This window comes from Ylistrum balloti, unplaced genomic scaffold (assembly GCF_031769215.1).
Source record: "Ylistrum balloti isolate Yb309-2 unplaced genomic scaffold, AGI_CSIRO_Ybal_v1 Utg371076, whole genome shotgun sequence".
Lineage (NCBI taxonomy): Eukaryota > Metazoa > Mollusca > Bivalvia > Pectinida > Pectinidae > Ylistrum > Ylistrum balloti.
This window is the reverse complement of record NW_026782594.1, coordinates 308,048-334,365: the sequence shown is the minus strand read 5'-3', so window position 1 is coordinate 334,365 and position 26,318 is coordinate 308,048. Positions and strand designations below refer to the sequence as shown.

General features: G+C 35.8%; 1 protein-coding gene across 2 annotated transcripts; it reads left to right on the top strand.

Annotated features, from left to right (window-relative positions):
- On the top strand, positions 1–21,592 carry LOC132560537 (dipeptidyl peptidase 9-like). Of its 2 annotated transcripts, none has more exons than XM_060225202.1 (19): positions 1–89; positions 2,545–3,115; positions 4,488–4,659; positions 5,218–5,463; positions 5,934–5,995; positions 6,466–6,569; positions 7,117–7,297; positions 7,597–7,765; positions 8,012–8,082; positions 8,868–8,938; positions 9,511–9,592; positions 10,678–10,807; positions 11,516–11,693; positions 12,410–12,521; positions 12,787–12,889; positions 13,975–14,024; positions 14,750–14,892; positions 18,574–18,685; positions 21,316–21,592. In XM_060225202.1, exons 2-19 carry the CDS (start codon positions 2,621–2,623, stop codon positions 21,406–21,408), a joined length of 2,574 nt encoding a protein of 857 aa, XP_060081185.1. In that variant the 5' UTR covers positions 1–89; positions 2,545–2,620; the 3' UTR covers positions 21,409–21,592. The 2 variants fall into 2 exon arrangements, with proteins under 2 accessions (XP_060081185.1, XP_060081186.1); XM_060225203.1 differs by having other exon boundaries at positions 27–101.
- Positions 21,593–26,318: the final 4,726 nt, after the last annotated feature.

Sequence of the window (26,318 nt, the reverse complement as noted above, 5' to 3'; positions counted from 1 at the left end):
AAGAATCACGAATCACCATTCCGGGGATTCCGGTTTACCTCAAATTAAAGAAGAAAATGTAGGCGTCCAACTCTTGCTGTCGTTATAAGGTTTGTAGAGAGGTGTGTAGAATGTTTAATAGCAAGTGATGCATAATAGCTCTAATTGCAGGTGTGACTTACAGGCCTATCTCTGATTCGGTCACTTTGTGTTCCTGATCCCAGAATATGAAAGAATAGTTGCGAGCGCGAGGCAGCTGTCTAAAACATCACTTCCTTTTCTCGACACCTCAATATCTGTTATTACTATAAATTGTATTGGCTACTATGAGTTTCTGTCGTTTTCAAAGACGAGCAAAGCTTGTCAAGTTTTGAGATATCGACCAACAGTGGCTGTGAGGGTTTGTCCCGAACTTTATGTACACTATACTGCTGTGTCGATTCGGATTTGTTACCCAGTCCCCTTTCCAGTTTCATGAACTAGGATATTTCTAAAGATATAGATGATACACTATTTAAAAATTGAATTTTCATGCCATAATTACACCCGCACAATCATTTAAATTCTTACTTAACAATCAACTGTGGTACAAATGAGAGGATATGCAAAGTCAAGGACTAAGGAGACTGAAAGGGGAGTCAAGGCTAAGGGCAAACCTCAATAATGTTTTAATTTTAGAAATATATACATATACAAAATGGTGTATTCAGGGACCATTCAGTGGTATTATTTGCATTTCAAAATGACCACAAAATGTTCATTTTAGTGGAATCAGAAGAACAGAAATTTGCATAACTTATATTGACATTTTATTGACGAGGGAAAGGGGAATCTTATGAAGAAAATGGGAGATTTTTATGGAGGAGAAATGATGATAAAAGGCAGTAAAATGAAACTACATTGGGCCCTGTACAGATATACACTACATAACTGCTATCTCAATAGTAAGTCCATGTATACATAAAACCATGCTTTAGCAAATAAGGAAATATTTCTGTATGCAGTAGAAATAAAAGGATTGTCTTCAATGTAATGTGATCTCTATTACTATGCTTCGTCTACAAAATACAAATCCAGGTGGGTTCTTTAAAATGGAAGCATTAAGCATGAAAAATGTATGTACCACCACGGACTTATATAGTGTATATAAGTCCGTGGTACCACAAACTTGATGTAATACTTATACATGTAAAACATAGTGAGATGGGGACACTAATAATGAAGGCAACAATCAATAAATACTATTTTGCTTGCATCAATGTCTGACATTGAAGACAACAATGCATCTCTTCAGATAATTGTACTGAACACAAACATTTCAATTCAAGTGTTCTTCTAACCTGATACATACATATATAACCTGTCCCCTGGAATGTTCATCACCATACACGTATCTTTTGGATCAATTTTCAGGTTGGTAATCATATAATGACAATGGAATAGAAATTCTTATAACACAACCAGTAAAACCTAATGTACAAAACAGAGCATTGCTCAACTGACTACAGCACATTGTTACCATCTTGTGTTTTTTTTGGAGGGTGGGGGGTCTTTAATCTGTTTACAATCTTGTCACACTGTTTTAGACCTTAGTGTACATAGGATTATAGTACAGTTAAAAAAGGTGGTTGATTCTTTACCATCTTGTACACTACGTACGTCAGTGCAAGTACGCTCCACACTGGTCATTTGTCTGATGAAGGTGACTGTGTAGATCTCGTACACTATGTATGCCAGTGCTAGTACGCTCCACACCGGTCATTTGTCTGATGAAAATGACTGTGTAGATCTCGAACACTACATACGCCAGTGCTAGTACGCTCCACACTGGTCATTTGTCTGATGGGGGTGACGGTGTAGATCTCGCACACTACGTACGCCAGTGCTATTACGCTCCACACTGGTCATTTGTCTGATGACAATGACTGTAGATCTCATACACTATGTACGCCAGTGCTAGTATGCTCCACACTGGTCATTTTTCTGATGAAGGTGACTGTGTAAATCTCGTACACTACGTACGTCAGTGCTAGTATGCTCCACACTGGTAATTTTTCTGATGAAGGTGACTGTGTAAATCTCGTACACTACGTACGTCAGTGCTAGTATGCTCCACACTGGTCATTTTTCTGATGAAGGTGACTGTGTAAATCTCGCACACTACGTACGTCAGTGCTAGTACGCTCCACACTGGTCATTTGTCTGATGAACGTGAAATGCTACACTCTAATCTTCTACTGGTTGTGTTATAAGAACTTATATTCGATATACATATCTTTATTGCAATGAAACATAATTATTTCAGAAATTTGTGCAGATGTCAAATAAATAAAAGTAAGTTGTATCTAAATAGTATAGTGTAAATCTCTCTTGGATCTCCCAGGCATTGGATGAATGAGCAGAGAGATAAGAGAAAAACTTCATTTTTTTCAAATATGATAGGAAATGAATTCTGCCTTATATTGAGCATATTCATAGAAATTGATATTCTTTTTTCAATCAAAAACGTTAGATTTTGTACGGAATTATTTTCGTACCCTGTGTAACATATAATTTTTTATTCAGCTCGATAACCTGACAATATGCTGGCGTCAATCTCAAAAAGCAAAGATTGAAGACGTTCATTCAAAATTCTCCAAACATGGCTGCAGAGCTGTCCGTAGATCCTTTGGATCTAGCTCAATCTGGCGGATCTCCAAAACAAAATTCAACAGAACAACCAAAGACCTGGGATGTACTACGTCAGAATGTCCAAGAAAAAAGGAAACTTTTAGTAGCTTTAGTGAGCCATATACCAACGTCTTTTTCATTTCGGGTTGTAGACACTCCAACAGGCCAAAAAACTCGACTTTATTTTCTAGGTACACCACAAAAATGTCGAGAAAATACGTTAATGTATGCTGATTTGCCAAATGAAATAAGGGAGGTAACTCCTGTGCTGAACTGTAGGTCTTTATTAGACTCATTTCAACCATCACTTCCAAGTGCGCAATTGTCTAGAGAGGAACAGTTGATGAGAGAGAGAAAACGCCTCGGAATTTTTGGAATCACGTCCTATGATATGGTTGAAAATGAAGGAAAATTTGTTTTTCCAGCATGCAATTCACTTTTTGTGTGCATGGACCGTGATGTTATGGTAAGTGGTTAAGTTCCAGGTTTTGTTGAAATGTCAAAAGAATATGCACAAACAACAGACTGCACACAAAAACCATAAAACAGTTATTCAAAACACAGTATCTGAAAGATGTAATTTATCATCTGTAACATAAACATTTATCATTCTGTTCAAGAAATGAAGATGTTTTCTTTGCTTTCTTATCAATAAATGGGCCTGTTATAATTTTGATAAAGTACAGGAACCTTGCAAAAGGTGGTAAAATGGTGAATAATGAGGTCCTTCCACCACCGCCAAAGTGTCCTCAAGAAATATGGAAATAGATATATATATATATATATATGTAGGAAATTGCAGTTTGAGATATTTTATGAAACATGTAACTTTTGATGAAAAACCAAGTCAAGTCTGCTATGCACTATGTTTTATTATCAAAACATAAAAACCTGAGATACATACACAGGATTCCTGATAACTTGGGTACATACACAGGACTCCTGATAACTTGGGTACATACACAGGACTCCTGATAACTTGGGTACATACACAGGACTCCTGATAACTTAGGGTACATACACAGGACTCCTAATAACTTGGGTACATACACAGGACTCCTGATAACTTAGGGTACATACACAGTACTCCTGATAACTTAGGGTACATACACAGGACTCCTAATAATTTGGGTATATACACAGGACTCCTGATAACTTGGGTACGTACACAGGACTCCTGATAACTTAGGGTACGTACACAGGACTCCTGATAACTTAGGGTACATACACAGGACTTCTGATAACTTAGGGTACATACACAGGACTCCTGATAACTTGGGTACATACACAGAACTCCTGATAACGTAGGGTACATACACAGGACTCCTAATAACTTGGGGTTCATACACAGGACTCCTAATAACTTGGGTACATACATAGGACTCCTGATAACTTGGGTACATACACAGGACTCCTGATGACTTAGGGTACATACACAGAACTCATGATAACTTAGGGTACATACACAGGACTCCTAATAACTTGGGTACATACACAGAACTCCTGATAACTTGGATACATACACAGGACTCCTGATAACTTAGGGTACATACACAGGACTCCTAATAACTTGGATACATACACAGGACTCCTGATAACTTAGGGTACATACACAGGACTCCTGATAACTTGGGTACATACACAGGACTCCTCATAACTTAGGGTACATACAAATGTGTCCTGATAACTTAGAGTACATATGAATTTGATGATATCATTGGATACTTTTGTTTATGAATGAATTCTGAAATTTATCAGGAAGTTAATTTCATATATCTGATTTACCTCCCTTTGTAGTCAGAGGAGCTTAATATGTGTTATTAAACTCCTTTTTATAGTCAGAGGAACCTGTACTTCCACGAGCCATTAATACCAGTTGTTGTCGAGCTCGACTGGATCCAAAGATTTGTCCTCGCAACCCCAACCTCATCTCTTTTATCCATAGCAACGACCTCTGGGTCAGTAATCTCCAGACAGGACAGGAATGCAGACTCACGTTTGCTCATAAAGGCATGTATCACTTTATCATCACAAAAAGTTTCTCATTTTTTAAATCAATGTAAAGACTCCAGTAGGTCATCACGGTAATACTGAAGTTTACTTTATGCTATATTACTTTTGCTGATGGTCACTGTTTGACCAGAGAATCCCTGTTTTGGTTCGATATTCTGTCCGAATTAGCTCTATAAAACTCTAGCACAAAGTTAAATTCAGATAAATAATGATCCTTGACTTTTCAATAGTTTGATATCATTAAAAGAATGAAAATTGTTTTGTATGTCCATCCATTTGTTCGTTCATTGTCATTTTGTCCAGAGCAAAACACAAAAACTATAAGAGGTATCAACATGAAATTTCATAGGTAGATAGATCTGGATGAAGTCAAGTACAAAGTACAAGGACCATAACTCTTTTTGCATTGTTTGGGAATTAGTGCCCTTTGTTATTTTTCATCTTTAGATTTTGTCTCATTCAGGGAGCATAACCCTTCTCTGACGGCCCCTGTTTTCTGGAGTTTTCTATTGTATACTTTCTTCAGTGTTACTTGAATGTTTTTTTTTTGTCTAGGATTGAGTCGTCTAACAGATGACCCTATGAGTGCAGGTGTACCCTGTTTCGTAGTTCAAGAGGAATTTGACCGGTATACTGGATACTGGTGGGAGCCAAAGCCAAAAACTTCTAGTAACTTTGATCAGATGTCTCGTTATCGTATCCTGTATGAAGAAATTGATGAAAGTGGTGTGGAAATATTAAATATTTTTGCACCAATGACTGATACACAAGGGATTGACGAGTATCGATATCCCAGAGCTGGTAAGGGTTATCTCCACTTTTGATGCTATTAACAGACACAAAAAGCAGTGATATTTGTATGTGTTTTAGGTTGAATCAAGAGAAATATAAAAAAAATTATAGATGAGTCGAAAAACTTACAGGCACTGTGGGCTCTCACATAAAAAAATGTCACAGGTACTGTGGGTTCTCAAACAAAAGTCACAGGTACTGTGGGTTCTTACAGAAAAGTCACATTTACTGTGGGTTCTTACAGAAAAGTGACATTTACTGTGGGTTCTCACAGAAAAGTCGAAATCTCAAATACCGGAGTCATAAAATACTGTTAAAACTATGCTCTAGTAGATGTAAACATGATCTATCTCTCCATCATTGTGTACAGCTTTTGTATTTTCTGGATTGAATTATTCACTGTACAACTTAATCGATAGGAAGAAATCTGATGTGAATGTGTTGTTCTCAGATCATGTGTGTTCATTGATTTTATTCAGGAACAGACAATGCTGTGACTGCCCTGAAGCTTGTGGAGTTTGAAGTTGGGATTGATGGTCAGGTTTGTATCTCCCTGTAGTGATATAGGAGCCATTTTGTTATATGTAGGTTTTATTAAATTGAAGGTCATGAGGGTACAGTCCCTAATGTTATGAAAATAAGTACTCCTGGTCATTACAATAGTTATAGTTTATTTATTTTACAACAACTGTGAAGCAAGTTTTCCAAACTTATATCAATCACTCTTGTTTGCTCGGATGGAAACGCACGAGTGGTCTTAGTGTGGGAGGAAACCAGAATACCAGGAGAAAACCCACGTGGTCGGGCAGGTGACCCCATACCTTTTCACATCCATTCCGGGAATTGAACCCCGGATGGCTAGGTGAAAGGCGAGTGTGTTACCACTGTGCCACCCGACCACCCAATAGTTTAAAATGAGTTGCTGTATGATCTAACTCAGCACCTGTTGTCAGTATAGTGTGACTGCCTTACTTTTTGTCCAGTTGTAACTGCTATTTACGGTGTTGACAGATACAGGACAGTATGATAGAGAAGGAACTATATGAGCCATTATCCACTTTTTTCCCGTGGATGGAGTACCTGATTCGTGCTGGCTGGACACCTGACTCAAAATAGTAGGTCTTGCCTGATATGTAATCCAAAATCCAAAACAGATAAAATCTTGGGAGATGAAATTCATGAATCGTCTCGAAAAAGTATTGTTACTTCTCCGAAATGGTGGATAACCTGCAGTATTTCATGTAGTTATGATAAGTTTCACCAACATTTTCCAGTATATATCCATCCACATCGAGTAATCTTTTATCTTTTGTGGAAGTTTCAGAAAATTCTATTTTATATGTCTATAATACATGTAAATTACCCAGGTATCAGTGTCATCATAAGGATGGTTGTAATTAGAAAAAGTCAAGATCACAGGGTCAGAAGTCAAGATTTCTTATTGTCTTAAGTAACCAAATACTGTAATCAATTACATGTATGGATGGTAGAATGGAATGTACAGAAAGTAGGTTACTGTGACCTACACATCACATCAAAAGGTCATGATATCACACCAATATATAGGCGAGGAAGCACAGAATTCTGAATAAGTTCATGTTTCTGATGTTTACAGTAGCTTGTGTATGGTAACAACTGACATTTGAACTGGATTTGTTACAGCGTTTACGTACAGATCATGAACAGACAGCAGACACGCTTAGCACTGGTGTTGATACCACTAGAGTGTTTTATCCCGGTGACCTCTGAACCAGACATGGAGCTCAACTACTATTATGAATGCACCAATAATTATCCCCCCTTGCAAGTTATATATGAGGACACATCCGACATCTGGGTCAATGTAAGTAGAAATTTTATACTAGTTATAATGGATAATTCTGTATCTCACATCTCATAATATTACAGGTCCTACCTTGAAATTTCACACATAGTTGGCTTGATAGCAATGGATTGCCTATTTGTGTGTTGTAGTATTTGAAGATACTTCATGATGTTGTGAGAAGGTTAAGATGTATAGTATTAGGAGTAAAAACAATGCATCATAGACAAAACCAGCACACAAAGAATAAATAAGTTTTGATGATATTATTGGACAGCATGGATTTTAAAAGTAATTTCAATTCTTTATATTCTTTATAGGTGCACGACATCCTCCACTTTTTCCCACAAGAAAATGTGGAGGAGATTTCCTTCTTGTGGTCAACAGAACAGACGGGATACCGACACCTGTACAAGGTGACCTCCAAACTACTTACCTGTGATAATCCCTCGCCACGCAGTGCCATGGAGGTCATTGACAACAGTCATGGTGGGTACATTTGTCAGGTAGAAACAAAAATCACATATGTATAAAAACGTGCAGTTGATACAAATGTGTATTGAAAATGATGACAGCCTTCTTTTAAAAACTGGCTATTACACTGAAAGTTGATTCTTAATAAATTTAGGATCTTGAATGTGTTTTCATTTAATGACATTTTATTATATAAATTTTTTTTTTTTTTTTTTTGAGAACCTCGGCAAACAAAAAATAAAACTTGGTTTGTTTTGACAGGCCAGCTCAAGGCTGACATAGCTGAACAGGTGGCCTTGACCTGTGGAGAATGGGAAATTCAAGGAAAACAGGTAAATGTATAAAACAGTAAACACATGTTTATGTAATTGTAAAATTGCTTTATTTTATGCCTGTAAAGTGGTATGAAACTTCAGACAAGATTCCAGAGTAAAAGTGATCTGTTCAAAGGAGTTTGCATTGAATTCATTATATGTGTTTGGGATTTCACTTGGTGTAGTTACAATGTTGGTTCTGAAAGGGAAAATGTAAACAAAAACTCTGTAGTTTTACTATTCATGGTCAAGCCCTTTCCTTTCTTGTCCAGTTCTGTCTCTAGGGACCAATAGAAATATAAACTTCTATTATTCAGATTTATTTTCAGTTATTAGTCTGCCACACGTTTTTTGTCATATCAGCAAAGAGTGAAATGATGGCAGCTTAAACGACAGCTTAAACGACAGCTTAAACGGCAGCTTAAACGACAGCTTAAACGGCAGCTTAAACGGCAGCTTAAATGACAGCTTAAATGACAGCTTAAACGACAGCTTAAACGACAGCTTAAACGGCAGCTTAAACGGCAGCTTAAACGACAGCTTAAACGACAGCTTAAATGACAGCTTAAATGACAGCTTAAACGACAGCTTAAACGACAGCTTAAACGGCAGCTTAAACGGCAGCTTAAACGGCAGCTTAAACGACAGCTTAAACGACAGCTTAAATGACAGCTTAAATGACAGCTTAAACGACAGTGACAATCTTCTTGTATACAGTCATTGTTTAATGCCACAAAAGGGATTTACTATGTTACATTTAAGAAATGATCTTGCTGAGATTTTGTGAAAATTGGTCTTTTCAGATCTGGGTTGATGAAAAGAGAAGCCTTGTGTATTTTCTTGGCCATAAGGATTCTGTATTAGAAACTCACTTGTAAGTATGCAGGTAAATCCTGCCATGTTGTAGTACTGTAGTATACCAGCTGTACAGCCAGGTTGTACTATACCTTGAAATAAGTCCTTCAACTGTGATGTTTACTGGCAGTAAATTAACAGAATCTTAATATTATGGTTGAATTAGTCTGATAAGATGACCTTGTATATACGTCTTTCAGTATAATTACGGACCAATGCTATTTCATTTTTCTTCAATATCCCTAGTGTTCACTCAGAGTCAGGATTTGTTTGTTTGCCCTATAGTTGAAGTAACAGTCATTTGTTTTAGTTCAACTGTGTAAATTCTGTCCACAAGTTTCAATAGATCATAACAATGGATAATTCTTATTTTCCATGACACTGATGATAGTTGGTCTACAGCTAAACATCAGTCTGTTTATGGTATCTAAAATTTGTGTGGAACAAACTTTAAATTTTCTTGAAAAGATGAAAATTTCATTAGCATTTTACAAATTCCTACAAAGGCTTGTAACATCCATCAGAGAAAAAGACAAAAGTTTAAGGTTTTAAAGTTGTTATTTTGTGCAGTTTTACCAATTCTATTTATAGATATGCTGTGTCATATTTATCACCAAAAGAGCCGTATCTACTGACAGAACTTGGCTACTCTCATAGTGTCTCCTTTAGCTCCGTGAGTATATAATGTCCCAGTCCTTCAGTTATGTAGGTATATAATGTCCAAGTCCTTCAGTAGGTATATAATGTCCAAGTCCTTCAGTTATGTAGGTATATAATGTCCCAGTCCTTCAGTTATGTAGGTATATAATGTCCCAGGCCTACAGTTTTGTAGGTGTATAATGTCCCAGTCCTTTAGCTCCGTAAGTATATAATGTCCACGTCCTTCTGTTATGTAGGTATATAGTCCCAGTCCTTCAGTTATGTAGGTATATAATGTCCAAGTCCTTCAGTTATGTAGGTATATAATGTCCAAGTCTTCAGTTCTGTAGGTATGTAATGTCCCAGTCCTTTAGCTCTTTTAGTATACAGTGTCCCTGTCCTTCAGTTCTGTAGGTATGTAATGTCCCAGTCCTTTAGCTCTTTTAGTATACAGTGTCCCTGTCCTTCAGTTCTGTAGGTATACAATGTCCCAATCCTTCAGTTCAGTAAGTATCTAATGTCCCAGTCCTTCAATTGTGTAGGTATCCAATGTCCCAGTCCTTCAGTTGTGTAGGTGTATAATGTCACAGTCCTTCAGTTATGTAGGTATATAGTCCCAGTCCTTCAGTTCTGTAAGTATATAATGTCCCAGTCCTTTAGCTCCGTAAGTATATAATGCCCCAGTCTGTCAGAACTTGACTTTAGCATAAGGCTGTATGACCAACTAAACACTTACATTAGGGTTGAAATGTCCCAATCCACATAACAGACCCATGTTTGATTTTTTGTCAATACTAATAAAAAAGCAATGAAATTTATAAGTTGTGAAACCTATCCATCATCAATATTTCTTGAATCTTGAATCAATTTATGAAATGGTTACACTACATAAATTGATAAGACAACCCTAATGTAAGTCATAGCATCTGGCATTAGACACAACCTTTCTGAAGAATAATCAAAACAGTGACAGAGAAATACTAAACAGGAAAATGGAAGGCAAAGGTGAATTTTTTTCAGTACTAGCTCAGTATTTACATATTATCTGTTACCACAATGGTCTACATTTGTGATCTAGATGAAAATATTTTTATATTTATCGTTCTGTCACCATTTTAGGAATTGTCTTCATTTGTGACGGTGTACAGTTCGGTACAACAGACACCAATCAGTAGTGTCCATCGTGTCTGTCACCGTGACAACGGTCAGATGTATACAGAGACGGTGGGAATAGTCATGCCTTCTGTTGGTAAGTATTCATATGTATTGGTATTACCTGTAATTTCTCTCAAGGTTATTGGTATCATATAGAAAACATCTTCAAAGGACAAATATGTGTCTACAAATGTGAAAACTGAGGGCAAAGTTTAGCTAATTTGGACCTGTACTGGAGAGCACTTTCTGGGGGAAAGATATTTTTTCACAAATGTAAAAGCTAAAAACATCTTGATGTCCTTATCATTTTACAGGGGTGGGGGAGCTTAGTAAATCAGGCCAATGTAGGTTGGATCATTTTTTTAGACTCTGTATTGTGAAAAACTTACTGACACAATTTTTACTTACAAAATGTATTTTATATTGGAAATGTGATGATTGCTATGTTGACTTTTGATAACATGGTATCTGGAGGATAATTATATCTCTGACTGATACGGTTTAGAATAAATACAGGTAGTTAATTTTTTTAAATCATCCAGTATTGAAAAGTATTAATTGAATTATAGAGTTAGGGCCCTACCCACCATGTATGCTGACATTTATTTTGGTCAATTTTCATTCTCCTCTATGGCCCCCTAACATTATAGGGTACTACCATCAGTGATGAGACCTGGAAATGTGACATCTGTATGAGGTTCGTTCATTACATGGCTATACAGTATCTAATTCCAATCACATGACTGTATCAAGTTTCTATTCTCCTTTAAATATGTCCTGAATTAAACACCCTCGTTTCCAGCCTGCCCGGAGTATCATCCGCCCAGCCTGTTCAGCTATACCAGTGTGTGTGGACAGACCATGCATGGCTTGTACTACAAACCTCATAACTTCCAGCCACGTGTAAAGTACCCAACAGTCTTGATGGTGTACGGAGGCCCACAGGTTCAACAGGTCACCAACTCCTTCAAAGGTCTCAGGTACATTTGCCACTTATTGTATACAGGTACTGTAGTATCTTGGACAAAAGCGACTCATTGTTTTATGTTACATAAATATAGTATTTCAGCTCCTTTGGGGTGTGGTAGGGGATCTCAACCTTGGGGAGAAGATTATTCAATTGCCAAACCTTGCTGAGGGTTTATAACGCTAATCTTTCCCAAAATCTCAAAAAAAAGGGGGAATCAGTGTCTTAACAATTAGTCAAGACAAGGAAATCTGGAAGTGTGAATATACCTGTCCAGCCCAAGGAAAAATAAAATGATTTCTGTGTAAGGTTAGATAATTTTTTAAAATTAGTTCTGATAGCAACAAAGCATCATAGATGTTATGGAAAATTTTAATTTGAAAAACACAACGTGCTCAGATTAGGTTGTAAAAACAGTTTCTTAGAGCTTTGAGTGTTTATATATCTTTATCGTATGTACAGCTTTCTGTGGTGTAGTTGATTCCAATCAATGTAGATATAGTGTAGTCAGTTGATGAATAACCAGGAGAAAGTTTGTTGTCAACTTCTAAATCACAGAGCCAGTCTTGACAATAAACTCTTACACTGCTTTTCAGATCGTTTGAGGTAAAACAATTTATTTGTTTGATAATGTTTGTATCATTGTGGGTGACTGGAAGAAATTTTGAAATTTGTTTTATAATTGTTGTAAATGAAGTTGACTAAATCCGAGTTGTGTTTGTACTACAGATTTCTGAGGCATCACACATTGGCTTCACAGGGTTACGCTGTGGTTGTTATCGACGGCCGGGGGTCCAGTCATCGTGGACTAGACTTTGAAGCCCATATTAAGAAAAGACTGGTAAGATAAACTCCTCCCTAACATATCCCTGACTACAATTGATTGTTCCACATAGAAATATGTGTCTGAGGGGGCCAGGATGGACACTCCAACCTCTCTCTCTCTCTCTCTCTATATATATATATATATATATATAATTTTAAACATGTTGTGATAGGAAATGTAAAGGAGTTACCAAGATATTTGCAATGTTTTACCCATAGTTACACTTGTCATTCCTTCTGCCTGTCAATAACACAACATTACGATGTTTGACGTTGCTCAGGGTACTGTAGAGATAGAGGACCAGGTAGAGGGACTACAGTGGCTTGCCTCACAGGTGGATTTTATAGATATGGAGCGAGTGGCCATTCACGGCTGGTCTTATGGTAGGTGATCAGCAATTTTTCCAGTGTTCTAAAAGTTTCAAAACCTATAAATAATTATTTCTTCAATCTTTTAGTAATGTCAATAAAGTCTGTTTGCATGATTTCAGTGAGATATAAAGTAGTTTTAACACATCACGTTATACTATACAAATTGATGTATAATCGACAGTTATCTTATTTAATAATTATATTTAGTTTGTAATAACAGTTGGTTAGAGATATCAAGTATTTATAACACATCATGTTATGCTTTGTAATTAATCTACAGTAATAAATCTGATCACCTATTGATTAATTGTATGTTTACCATCATCAGATGGTAGGCTATTTAAATCGCTCTGCGTCCGTGATCTGTCCATTTGGGTCCCTCCATTAAGAATTTTTGTTAATTGATATTTCTTGAAAAGTCCTGGATGAAGTTTCCTCAAATTGCATATGTTGGTTCCCCTTAATTTGTAGTTGTGCCTGTTCAATTATGGGTGTGATCAGCAAAAAAAAAATTGCTAAAAGGTGGCCATCTTGGATTTTGGCTAGTAAAGATTGTTATTGCCATTATTTAAGAAGTACTGAATGAAAATCTCTCAAATTTTATACGTATGTTTCCTTTGGTCTCTCTTTGTGCTCATTTGATTTTGGGACTGATCAAAAGAAACAAAATGGCTTCCAGATGGCCATTTTGGATTTTGTAGGTAAAGATTATCATTGCAATTTCTGCAAAGGAATGTTCAAATGTCTTATCATTAAGAGCAAAAACAGAGAAGAGAAAAGAAGGGAAAAGATCCATCTTTTAAAGAGCATAAAAAGATCAAACAATGGTGGGTGCACAAAGATCCCTGTGGTATTTCTTGTTGTTTCATGTAAACAATTAAATTAATATTGTGATTTTACCATAGATTAACAGAAACATGACATGAATCCCAAAAAGTTATTCAATAGTTAATTTGATAATAGATTCTGCTGAAATTAATTTAGATAACATTTCTAAATATAGCTTGATATTTTAAGAAATAGCTGCTGTACTTGTCATGTTGGTGAATGCTTTAGCAGATGAATTTTGTAAAGTGTATAATTACCTTATGTTACAGGCGGCTATCTGTCTCTCCTTGGTTTAGCCCAGAGGCCAGATATATTCAAGGTAAACCTAATCATATTTCCTTCTTTATAATAATTTTATTTCGTTTTTTTTTTGTGATAAATAAATAAAAATTATCCATTTAGCTCCCTGTTTGTATTCTGATTAATATGGAGTGATTTTTAATGAATCTATTACAAGATAAAAATACATCAACTGAAAGTATTCTCAACATTAACAAACTTCACACAATAAGTAGTTAATATACTTTTATTGCTAGCCAACCAGTTTTACTATTTACAACACGTGTTGGCATAGTTACAAGAATTAAACCTAACTATACCATGACACGCTGTAACTGGTGAAACCAGTCAGCCAGCAATAAAAGTTAACTACTTATTGTGTCAAGTTGGTTAATGTTGAGAGCACATTTACCTCGTGTCTTGTTATTTTAACTATTGAGTGACTTCCTGCATAACTTACAGTATCAATTCAACTACCTATGAACCATACCTATATATTGGATCGGTGTTGGCTCTTCCACCTCCCCCCCTTCACCCCCCCCCCTGTCTTTTTGTTTTTATAAGATTATGCTACAAACACACATATTTTATGGGTAATATTTTTTGGTCTACTACAGTGTCTGTATGATGTTTTTATAGCAAATTGTTTTTGTAAATATGTATATTCCTTTTTACCCTTATCAGTAAAAATGTCATGTGCTAAAATTTGACTGCAGTTAATCATATATGTTTATGGTATACAAAAGAAATGGCTCTACCTGACAGGTTGCTATTGCGGGGGCACCGGTAGTTGACTGGAAACTATACGACACTGGCTACACAGAACGGTACCTAGACATCCCAAAGAATAATTCCAACGGATACCAAAAGGGATCTGTGTTACATTACATACAGAGCTTCCCTGATGAGTAAGTTATCTCCCATTCCTCACTCTGATTTACGGATTTTACAGACATGTGTAATATTTGAAATTACTGTACATTGTGAATTTATCTGTCAATAAGCCCAGGTCTGGTAATAAACAAGGCAGGGGCTATCAGCAGATTTACCACCAAATGGTTTTCCTTGTCTTTAGATAAGTCCACCCAGAAGTCAGAGGTGTTTATTGTAGAATAAATGTTGTTCTCAAAGAGGATTTACATTTCCAAATGTGCACTAGCAGCCCAATCAAAACACAACTTGAGATCAAAATAATTTTAACACTGCATATTGATGTTAAAAAAACCACACCATTTTATATCTCTCTGTGCTTTACATGTTTTATATCTCTCTCTGCTTTACATGTTTTATATCTCTCTGCTTTACATGTTTTATATCTCTGTGCTTTACATGTTTTATATCTCTCTGTGCTTTACATGTTTTATATCTCTCTGTGCTTTACATGTTTTATATCTCTCTGTGCTTTACATGTTTTATATCTCTCTGTGCTTTACATGTTTTATATCTCTCTCTGCTTTACATGTTTTATATCTCTGCTTTACATGTTTTATATCTCTCTGTGCTTTACATGTTTTATATATCTCTCTGCTTTACATGTTTTATATCTCTGTGCTTTACATGTTTTATATATCTCTCTGCTTTACATGTTTTATATATCTCTGTGCTTTACATGTTTTATATCTCTCTGTGCTTTACATGTTTTATATCTCTCTGTGCTTTACATGTTTTATATCTCTCTGCTTTACATGTTTTATATCTCTCTGCTTTACATGTTTTATATCTCTCTGTGCTTTACATGTTTTATATCTCTGTGCTTTACATGTTTTATATCTCTCTGCTTTACATGTTTTATATCTCTCTGCTTTACATGTTTTATATCTCTCTGCTTTACATGTTTTATATCTCTGTGCTTTACATGTTTTATATCTCTCTCTGCTTTACATGTTTTATATCTCTGTGCTTTACATGTTTTATATCTCTCTGTGCTTTACATGTTTTATATCTCTCTGCTTTACATGTTTTATATCTCTCTGTGCTTTACATGTTTTATATCTCTCTGCTTTACATGTTTTATATCTCTCTGTGCTTTACATGTTTTATATCTCTCTCTGCTTTACATGTTTTATATCTCTGTGCTTTACATGTTTTATATCTCTGTGCTTTACATGTTTTATATCTCTCTGCTTTACATGTTTTATATCTCTCTCTGCTTTACATGTTTTATATCTCTGTGCTTTACATGTTTTATATCTCTGTGCTTTACATGTTTTATATCTCTCTGTGCTTTACATGTTTTATATCTCTCTGTGCTTTACATGTTTTATATCTCTGTGCTTTACATGTTTTATATCTCTCTGCTTTACATGTTTTATATCTCTCTCTGCTTTACATGTTTTATATCTCTGTGCTTTACATGTTTTATATCTCTCTGTGCTTTACATGTTTTATATATCTCTGTGCTTTACATGTTTTATATCTCTCTGCTTTACATGTTTTATATCTCTGTACATGTTTTATATCTCTGTGCTTTACATGTTTTATATCTCTGTGCTTTACATGTTTTATATCTCTCTGTGCTTTACATGTTTTATATCTCTCTGCTTTACATGTTTTATATCTCTCTGCTTTACATGTTTTATATCTCTTACATGTTTTATATCTCTCTGTGCTTTACATGTTTTATATCTCTCTGCTTTACATGTTTTATATCTCTCTGTGCTTTACATGTTTTATATCTCTCTGTGCTTTACATGTTTTATATCTCTCTGTGCTTTACATGTTTTATATCTCTGTGCTTTACATGTTTTATATCTCTCTGTGCTTTACATGTTTTATATCTCTCTCTGCTTTACATGTTTTATATCTCTCTGCTTTACATGTTTTATATCTCTGTGCTTTACATGTTTTATATCTCTCTGTGCTTTACATGTTTTATATCTCTCTGTGCTTTACATGTTTTATATCTCTCTGCTTTACATGTTTTATATCTCTCTGTGCTTTACATGTTTTATATCTCTCTGTGCTTTACATGTTTTATATCTCTCTGTGCTTTACATGTTTTATATCTCTCTCTGCTTTACATGTTTTATATCTCTCTGCTTTACATGTTTTATATATCTCTGTGCTTTACATGTTTTATATCTCTCTGTGCTTTACATGTTTTATATCTCTCTGTGCTTTACATGTTTTATATCTCTCTGTGCTTTACATGTTTTATATCTCTGTGCTTTACATGTTTTATATCTCTCTGTGCTTTACATGTTTTATATCTCTCTGTGCTTTACATGTTTTATATCTCTGTGCTTTACATGTTTTACATGTTTTATATCTCTCTCATGCTCTCTACATGTTTTATATCTCTCTGTGCTTTACATGTTTTATATCTCTCTGTGCTTTACATGTTTTATATCTCTGTGCTTTACATGTTTTATATCTCTCTGCTTTACATGTTTTATATCTCTCTGTGCTTTACATGTTTTATATCTCTCTGTGCTTTACATGTTTTATATCTCTCTGTGCTTTACATGTTTTATATCTCTCTGCTTTACATGTTTTATATCTCTGTGCTTTACATGTTTTATATCTCTCTGTGCTTTACATGTTTTATATCTCTCTGTGCTTTACATGTTTTATATCTCTGTGCTTTACATGTTTTATATCTCTCTGTGCTTTACATGTTTTATATCTCTGTGCTTTACATGTTTTATATCTCTCTGTGCTTTACATGTTTTATATCTCTCTGTGCTTTACATGTTTTATCTCTCTGTGCTTTACATGTTTTATATCTCTCTGTGCTTTACATGTTTTATATCTCTCTGTGCTTTACATGTTTTATATCTCTGTGCTTTACATGTTTTATATCTCTGTGCTTTACATGTTTTATATCTCTCTCTGCTTTACATGTTTTATATCTCTCTGTGCTTTACATGTTTTATATCTCTCTCTGCTTTACATGTTTTATATCTCTCTGTGCTTTACATGTTTTATATCTCTCTGTGCTTTACATGTTTTATATCTCTGTGCTTTACATGTTTTATATCTCTCTGTGCTTTACATGTTTTATATCTCTCTGTGCTTTACATGTTTTATATCTCTCTGTGCTTTACATGTTTTATATCTCTCTGTGCTTTACATGTTTTATATCTCTCTGTGCTTTACATGTTTTATATCTCTCTGCTTTACATGTTTTATATCTCTCTGTGCTTTACATGTTTTATATCTCTGTGCTTTACATGTTTTATATCTCTGTGTGCTTTACATGTTTTATATCTCTCTGTGCTTTACATGTTTTATATCTCTCTGTGCTTTACATGTTTTATATCTCTGTGCTTTACATGTTTTATATCTCTGTGCTTTACATGTTTTATATCTCTGTGCTTTACATGTTTTATATCTCTCTGTGCTTTACATGTTTTATATCTCTCTCTGCTTTACATGTTTTATATCTCTCTGTGCTTTACATGTTTTATATCTCTGTGCTTTACATGTTTTATATCTCTCTGCTTTACATGTTTTATATCTCTGTGCTTTACATGTTTTATATCTCTCTGGCTGATGTTTTATAGACATGTTTTATCTCTCTGTAAAACATGAAGCTTATGTCTTATAAATATTTCTTTTAGTTCAGAATTGTTTTTTTTCCATTACAGAGAGAATCGACTGCTGGTGATCCATGGATTAATTGATGAGAATGTTCACTTCCAGCACACTAGTACACTAATAAATGCTTTAGTGAAGGCATGCAAGCCTTACAGCCTCCAGGTTAGTCTTAGAAAAAACTAGATAAGTCTTACAGTTCCCAGGTAAGTCTTACAGTCCCCAGATAGGTCTTATAGTCCCAGATAATCCTTACAGTCCCCAGATAATCCTTCAGTCCCCAGATAGGTCTTATAGTCCCCAGATAGGTCTTATAGTCCCCAGATAATCCTTCAGTCCCCAGATAATCCTTACAGTCCCCAGATAATCCTTACAGTCCCCAGATAATCCTTACAGTCCCCAGGTAAATCTCAAATTAAGTCTGAAGCCTCTTGGTAAACCTATAACAGAAACGGAAAAACATTACAATTTCTTGTGGAACAAAACATTCTTCATCACAATTTTACCACTCACACCACCTTAGTCCCATTACTTACCTCAATCTCTACCTTAGTCCCATTACTTACCTCTATCTCTACCTTAGTCCCATTACTTACCTCTATCTCTACCTCAGTCCCATTACTTACCTCTATCTCTACCTTAGTCCCATTACTTACCTCTATCTCTACCTCAGTCCCATTACTTACCTCTATCACCACCTCAGTCCCATTACTTACCTCTATATCTACCTCAGTCCCATTACTTACCTCAATCTCTACCTTAGTCCCATTACTTACCTCTATCTCTACCTTAGTCCCATTACTTACCTCTATCTCTACCTTAGTCCCATTACACACGTCTATCTCTACCTTAGTCCCATTACTTACCTCTATCTCTACCTTAGTCCCATTACTTACCTCTATCACCAACTAAGTCCCATTACTTACCTCTATATCTACCTCAGTCCCATTACTTACCTCTATATCTACCTCAGTCCCATTACTTACCTCTATCTCTACATCAGTCCCATTACTTACCTCTATATCTACCTCAGTCCCATTACTTACCTCTATATCTACCTCAGTCCCATTACTTACCTCTATCTCTACCTTAGTCCCATTACTTACCTCTATCTCTACCTTAGTCCTATTACTTACCTCTATCTCTACCTTAGTCCCATTACACACGTCTATCTCTACCTTAGTCCCATTACTTACCTCTATCTCTACCTTAGTCCCATTACTTACCTCTATCACCATCTTAGTCCCATTACTTACCTCTATATCTACCTCAGTCCCATTACACACGTCTATCTCTACCTTAGTCCCATTACTTACCTCTATCTCTACATCAGTCCCATTACTTACCTCTATATCTACCTCAGTCCCATTACTTACCTCTATATCTACCTCAGTCCCATTACTTACCTCTATCTCTACCTTAGTCCCATTACTTACCTCTATATCTACCTCAGTCCCATTACTTACCTCTATCACCACCTCAGTCCCATTACTTACCTCTATATCTACCTTAGTCCCATTACACACCTCTATCTCTACCTCAGTCCCATTACACACCTCTATCTCTACCTTAGTCCCATTACACATGTCTATCTCTACCTCAGTCCCATTACTTACCTCTATATCTACCTCAGTCCCATTACTTACCTCTATCACCACCTCAGTCCCATTACTTACCTCTATATCTACCTTAGTCCCATTACACACCTCTATCTCTACCTCAGTCCCATTACACACCTCTATCTCTACCTTAGTCCCATTACACATGTCTATCTCTACCTCAGTCCCATTACTTACCTCTATCTCTACCTCAGTCCCATTACTTACCTCTATCTCTACCTCAGTCCCATTACTTACCTCTATCTCTACCTTAGTCCCATTACACACCTCTATCTCTACCTTAGTCCCATTACACACCTCTATCTCTACCTTAGTCCCATTACTTACCTCTATCTCTACCTCAGTCCCATTACTTACCTCTATCTCTACCTTAGTCCTATTACACACCTTTATCTCTACCTTAGTCCCATTACTTACCTCTATCTCTACCTTAGTCCCATTACTTACCTCTATCTCTACCTTAGTCCCATTACTTACCTCTATCACCATCTTAGTCCCATTACTTACCTCTATATCTACCTCAGTCCCATTACTTACCTCTATATCTACCTCAGTCCCATTACTTACCTCTATCTCTACCTTAGTCCCATTACACACCTCTATCACTACCTTAGTCCCATTACACACCTCTATCACCACCTTAGTCCCATTACACACCTCTATCTCTACCTCAGTCCCATTACTTACCTCTATCTCTACCTCAGTCCCATTACTTACCTCTATCTCTACCTCAGTCCCATTACTTACCTCTATCTCTACCTCAGTCCCATTACTTACCTCTATCTCTACCTCAGTCCCATTACACACCTCTATCTCTACCTTAGTCCCATTACACACCTCTATCTCTACCTCAGTCCCATTACTTACCTCTATCACCACCTTAGTCACTGTAATCTATTGGAACAGTATCCTTTTCTTGATTGATAGATACAAACATGCAATATATTTCAGTGACTGCTCATAGGAAATAAATTAGGAAATGAACTACTTGACAGTCCACTGTTATCAATAACCAGATATTGAATTCTGCCAAGGATTGTAACCATAAATAAACCAGAAAGTTTTTCTGTGAGAAATGGAAAATATTTGTTAACACTGTGAGGGTGTAAATAGGAACATACTGCAGGCTATGATGAATCAGAAATATATCCTACTGTCTTACTGTTTTATTTACAGGTGTACCCAAATGAGCGACATGGAATCCGTAACCACGAGTCTGCAGAACACTACAAAACAATGATACTGAGTTTTCTTCAGAATCATATATAGCAGAACTGTCACCTGTTTTCTGTGAAAACTTTTCATTCTGTTTAGTCTTTAAAGTGTTGCTATGGAAAATATCTTGGTCTTGAAGGTTTTGTTTCGAGAACAGCCCCCAAATTAAAAAATGAGATGAAATTTGAATATCTAGCATAAAATGCATTTTTTGTTTGCATGTGTGTGTAGGGGGATGGGGTGGTGTGTAGGGGGATGGGGTGGTGTGTAGGGGGATGGGGTGGTGTAGGGGGGGTTGGGGTGGTGTGTAGGGGGATGGGGTGGTGTGTAGGGGGGATGGGGTGGTGTAGGGGGATTAGGGGGATGGGGTGGTGTAGAGGGGGGTTGGGGTGGTGTGTAGGGGGATGGGGTGGTGTGTAGGGGGATGGGGTGGTGTGTAGGGGGATGGGGTGGTGTGTAGGGGGATGGGGTGGTGTAGGGGGGATGGGGTGTGTGTAGTGGCATGGGGTGGTGTAGGGGGGATGGCGTTGTGTGTAGTTGGCATGGGGTGGTGTAGGGGGGGATGGCGTTGTGTGTAGGGGGGATGGCGTTGTGTGTAGGGGGGGATGGCTTTGTGTGTAGGGGGGATGGGGTGGTGTAGGGGGGGATGATGGCGTTGTGTGTAGTTGGCATGGGGTGGTGTAGACTGGATTAGATGTGGTAGACTGGACTAGATGTGGTGTGGGTTGGAAATGTTTTAGTGGGCGGAGGTCATAGGAGTAATGAGAAAGGGTAAGAATGAGAAAAGGAAAGACTGAGAAAGGGTAAGGCCATGTTGTATGGGATTCTATATGAAATTTTTGGAGAATAACAAAAATAATCTCTCCGTTTGAATCATGGTCCTGGCAGAATGATTACATGAACTGCTCCAGTCTTGATCATGGGCCTGTGTGTTGTAAAACAAAAAAATCTCCACTCCGATTTAAATCTCCCAGAAACAGCTTCTGACATGGTACTTTGATAAACAGAATGTGACGGAGAACCTGATTTGGACTTTTGATCCACAAAACTTTTATCATAGGAATACTATAAAATCATGTTTTGTGGATTTTTTAAATGATAATTTTTCTTACTCTCTACATTTTGTAGCTAGACCATTCTAAAAATTAGACATTAACTATTAACATTGAACCATGAACATCTAAATTTGTGGATGAAGAGTCCCACAAAATCATTTAAAATAAATAAGATTTAAAATCCAAACTTTTTTTCGTTTTAGATGAGTAAGTGTTTAATATTCCTGATACGTTCTGGAGATTATTGACGACAATGGTAACTTTGTTATCCTGGAGAAAACTGCAGATAAGGTTAAATTTTTTTGTGTCAAAGGAGGTACATGAACTTACCTCGTATTCAATAGGAGGTACATGAACTTACCTCGTTTTCACTTTGTTATCCTGGAGAAAACTGCAGATAAGGTTAAATTTTTTTGTGTCGAAGGAGGTACATGAACTTACCTCGTATTCAATAGGAGGTACATGAACTTACCTCGTATTCAATAGGAGGTACATGAACTTACCTCGTTTTCACTTTGTTATCCTGGAGAAAACTGCAGATAAGGTTTAATTTTTTTGTGTCGAAAATTGATGGAAAATATCATATCTGGTCACCAAAAGACATATTTAATATTTCTGTCACTGTGCCATTATAAACACAGACTTAATATTATATTGATGAATGATTCAGAGAAACACACACCTTGTATATACTAGTAGGTGCATAAACTTACTTTGTATTCACTAGGAGGTACATGAACTTACCTCGTATTCAATAGGAGGTACATGAACTTACCTCATATTTACTAGGTTTCCTGTTGATTCCATGAGTAAACCATATTCAAGATACCTACCAAAACTTAGGACTACTTTTATATAATATGTTTATAGGAGTTTGTGGATTAATATGCTAAACAAATCATTTGAAATTAAATTGTTTCATTGAAATTTTTCCACTCTGTTCATTAGTTGAATATTTATTCCTCAATGCCTGTTTATAAGATGTGTAATATATTAAAGAAAACTAAAGTAGAAAACTCGGAAGTAGAAAAATTCTGTCAAGATTTGAATTCTTATAATTATGTTGTTATAGAACACTGGTGTATAATTTCTAGTTTTAAACATTACTCAAACTATTTAGAAATCATTTTAATGTTAAGGTCAATTCTAACAAGTTATCTCCCTTTATTATTACTGGTGTTACTGTTATTTTAGATCATCACACTTCTTTCTATAGATAGGATTTTTTTAGATTGGAATTATCAGTATGTGAGCTTTCTGGTCTGTTTTGTCTCTTTAGTGCTATTTTCAATATTCTGTTAACCCAATGTATGAAAGTTGTGTGGTAATAAAGCACATGATGATAGAATTTCAGAAATAGTATATTCAGTGTATTTGTATATCGGTTTGACATTTTAAATGTGGAGGACTACATGTAGACCTTTGAGAGTCTTCACCATCCTGTGTTATAATATATTTTCCTTCAAGAATTTTCTTCAGATCAAACCATTTGACTTCAAGCTTTATTAGATTTCTTTATCATAGTCCAATTTTTTTTGTTAGTATACAAAGTTATTTATAGACTAAAAACAGGCCTATGGTAGTGTAGTGATATTTAATTGCAAAATCTCTAAACCCTCAGTTTAGAAAATCTCTAAAACCCCAGTTTAGAAATCTCTGAAACCCTCAGTTTAGAAAATCTCTGGAACCCCAGTTTAGAAAGTCTCTAAACCCTCAGTTTAGAAAATCTCTAAACCCCAGTTTAGAAAATCTCTGAAACCCTCAGTTTAGAAAATCTCTAAACCCTCAGTTTAGAAAATCTCTGAAACCCTCAGTTTAGAAAATCTCTAAACCCTCAGTGCTGTCGGTGTTCCGTGGTCAAGCCATTCTTATCTTTTTATGCAAATAAATTTTGTTATCAGCAAGATGTTGCATATATTGATTTTTTATTATGCATTTAATTATCAAACCCAGAGATCGTCCAACTGTCTAAATATAACTATCCCTTTATAAGCTCTTATTAGAAAATAAGCCCCATTCTTCATTTTACAGAGTTACCGATTTTAAATTAGTAACCTAAATGGGGTTCACAAGTCCTCTCCAAATCATGTTGCTTAACGTTTATGTTGGGGTTGGGGCAAACATTAATACTTTATTTTAGCAACACTGGAGGCAGGGGGCTTATTTGATGATGAAAACTCTCATGGAACTGTTGTAGGAACTGCCTTCTGTCCAGAGAAGACTCCAGTCTGCAGGTATCAGTTAGAAATGAAAATATTGGGAATCGAACACACTTCCACAGTATTTTATCTTTTACATATACATTTCATGTGTGTTTACACACACAAAGGTGCAACAAGTGCTTTAAAGTGATTAAAACATACAAGATATATTGACTGATGACAAGTTAAGACAAGACGTTCATGCTTTTATTATATGAATTGTAATCAGTTTAATTCCCGTGTCTGTCCAATAACATTAAATCCAAATCAAATCATTGCATGCCTGTAACATTGTAATGTTATCACATGTCTGGAGCTATGTGTGTATTAAAAAAATTTTGAACACTAAATTCCAAATTGGAAAGATGAAACCATATACGCTAAATATTTTTTCCATTTATAAGTATTCAGAACTTGGTGTTAAATGGTTATTGAATGACAATTTTTGATTCTCTTGGCCAGTGTAGTGTTCAATACTTAAGATAGTATAGCACCATCATGTTGTTTTGTCAGAACTTTTTCTCCACATATGAACTGCCTTTTCAAATAACTTGCATCATTTTCAACATTCCATATTTATAAAAGTTGTAATTAATTAGAAAACCAAACTCTATAATTTCAGTCATCGAACTCACTTTTTATCAATGTTGCCATGGTCACAGACTGCATAATAAACCAAGATAAGAACAGGGGCAGTAACTCTGATACTGAAATTGTCAAATTATCTCTTCCATTTAAAGGAGATTATTACTGGGAATTGAGCCATGAGGTGAAGTCTTCTTTACAGTTGTAAGGATTGAAATGTTACTTCTGTGTTATACCCTGTTTTACAAAATATCTACACCTAACTTAGAGAGGAGGATGGACTGAATTAAGGGGTTGTTCCAACCTTCTACTTTAACCTAGCCAAGTGGTGTAACTGAAATTTATATCTTGTCTCAAAATTTCGGATAGTGTTTTCTGTTGGTAAACAGTCATGTTTTAACATATTTTATGTGGAAAGTATTGCCTGTAAATAAATTTTTAAGTGTGACTTTTTGTGTTTTAGTAACTGCACAGTGCAACCTTTTCTGTCTTGTGCTGTTCACTAAATATGTGATTACCATACATGTAAACTGTGTTAAAAGATACCTGTGTTACAGAGACACCAGTTATTGTACAGGTTGTTGTTTTTGAGGGTTTTAAAAACTTGTAAGACTTCTGCATTTTGAGTTGAAAAGGCATTAATTGATATCAATTAACTTAACTGACTGTCCATTATTAAAATTTTTGACACTGTGAATGTGCAGCCAAGTAGAAAGTGCTGATGTGTGTGTCAAGGCTAATTAAAAATATAGACCAGGTTTATACGTAAACATAATCATGGCTTCAAATCGTTCATTTGTAGAGTGTTTATTCCACTTAATCACATAGGGTCTTTTGTCTGACAATATATTGTTTTAACTCTCCATGCATTTCTTGGGAGGATAACCCAGAAAGGAAATGCTGAGACAGATTGCTTGTAAATTGAATTTCAGGGAGATAAGTCAATGTCAGCGTTCCGTTGGATGACACTTTTACATTATATTGTGGAAACGATTCATTTATTGCATAATGAGCTTTTATATCCAAAATGATATTGCTGATCTTGTGGAACAATGAAATGAATAAACAAATGAACTGTTTTGTTTGTGTAGTTGATTTTCCTCAGATGTGGCATTCTTTTATC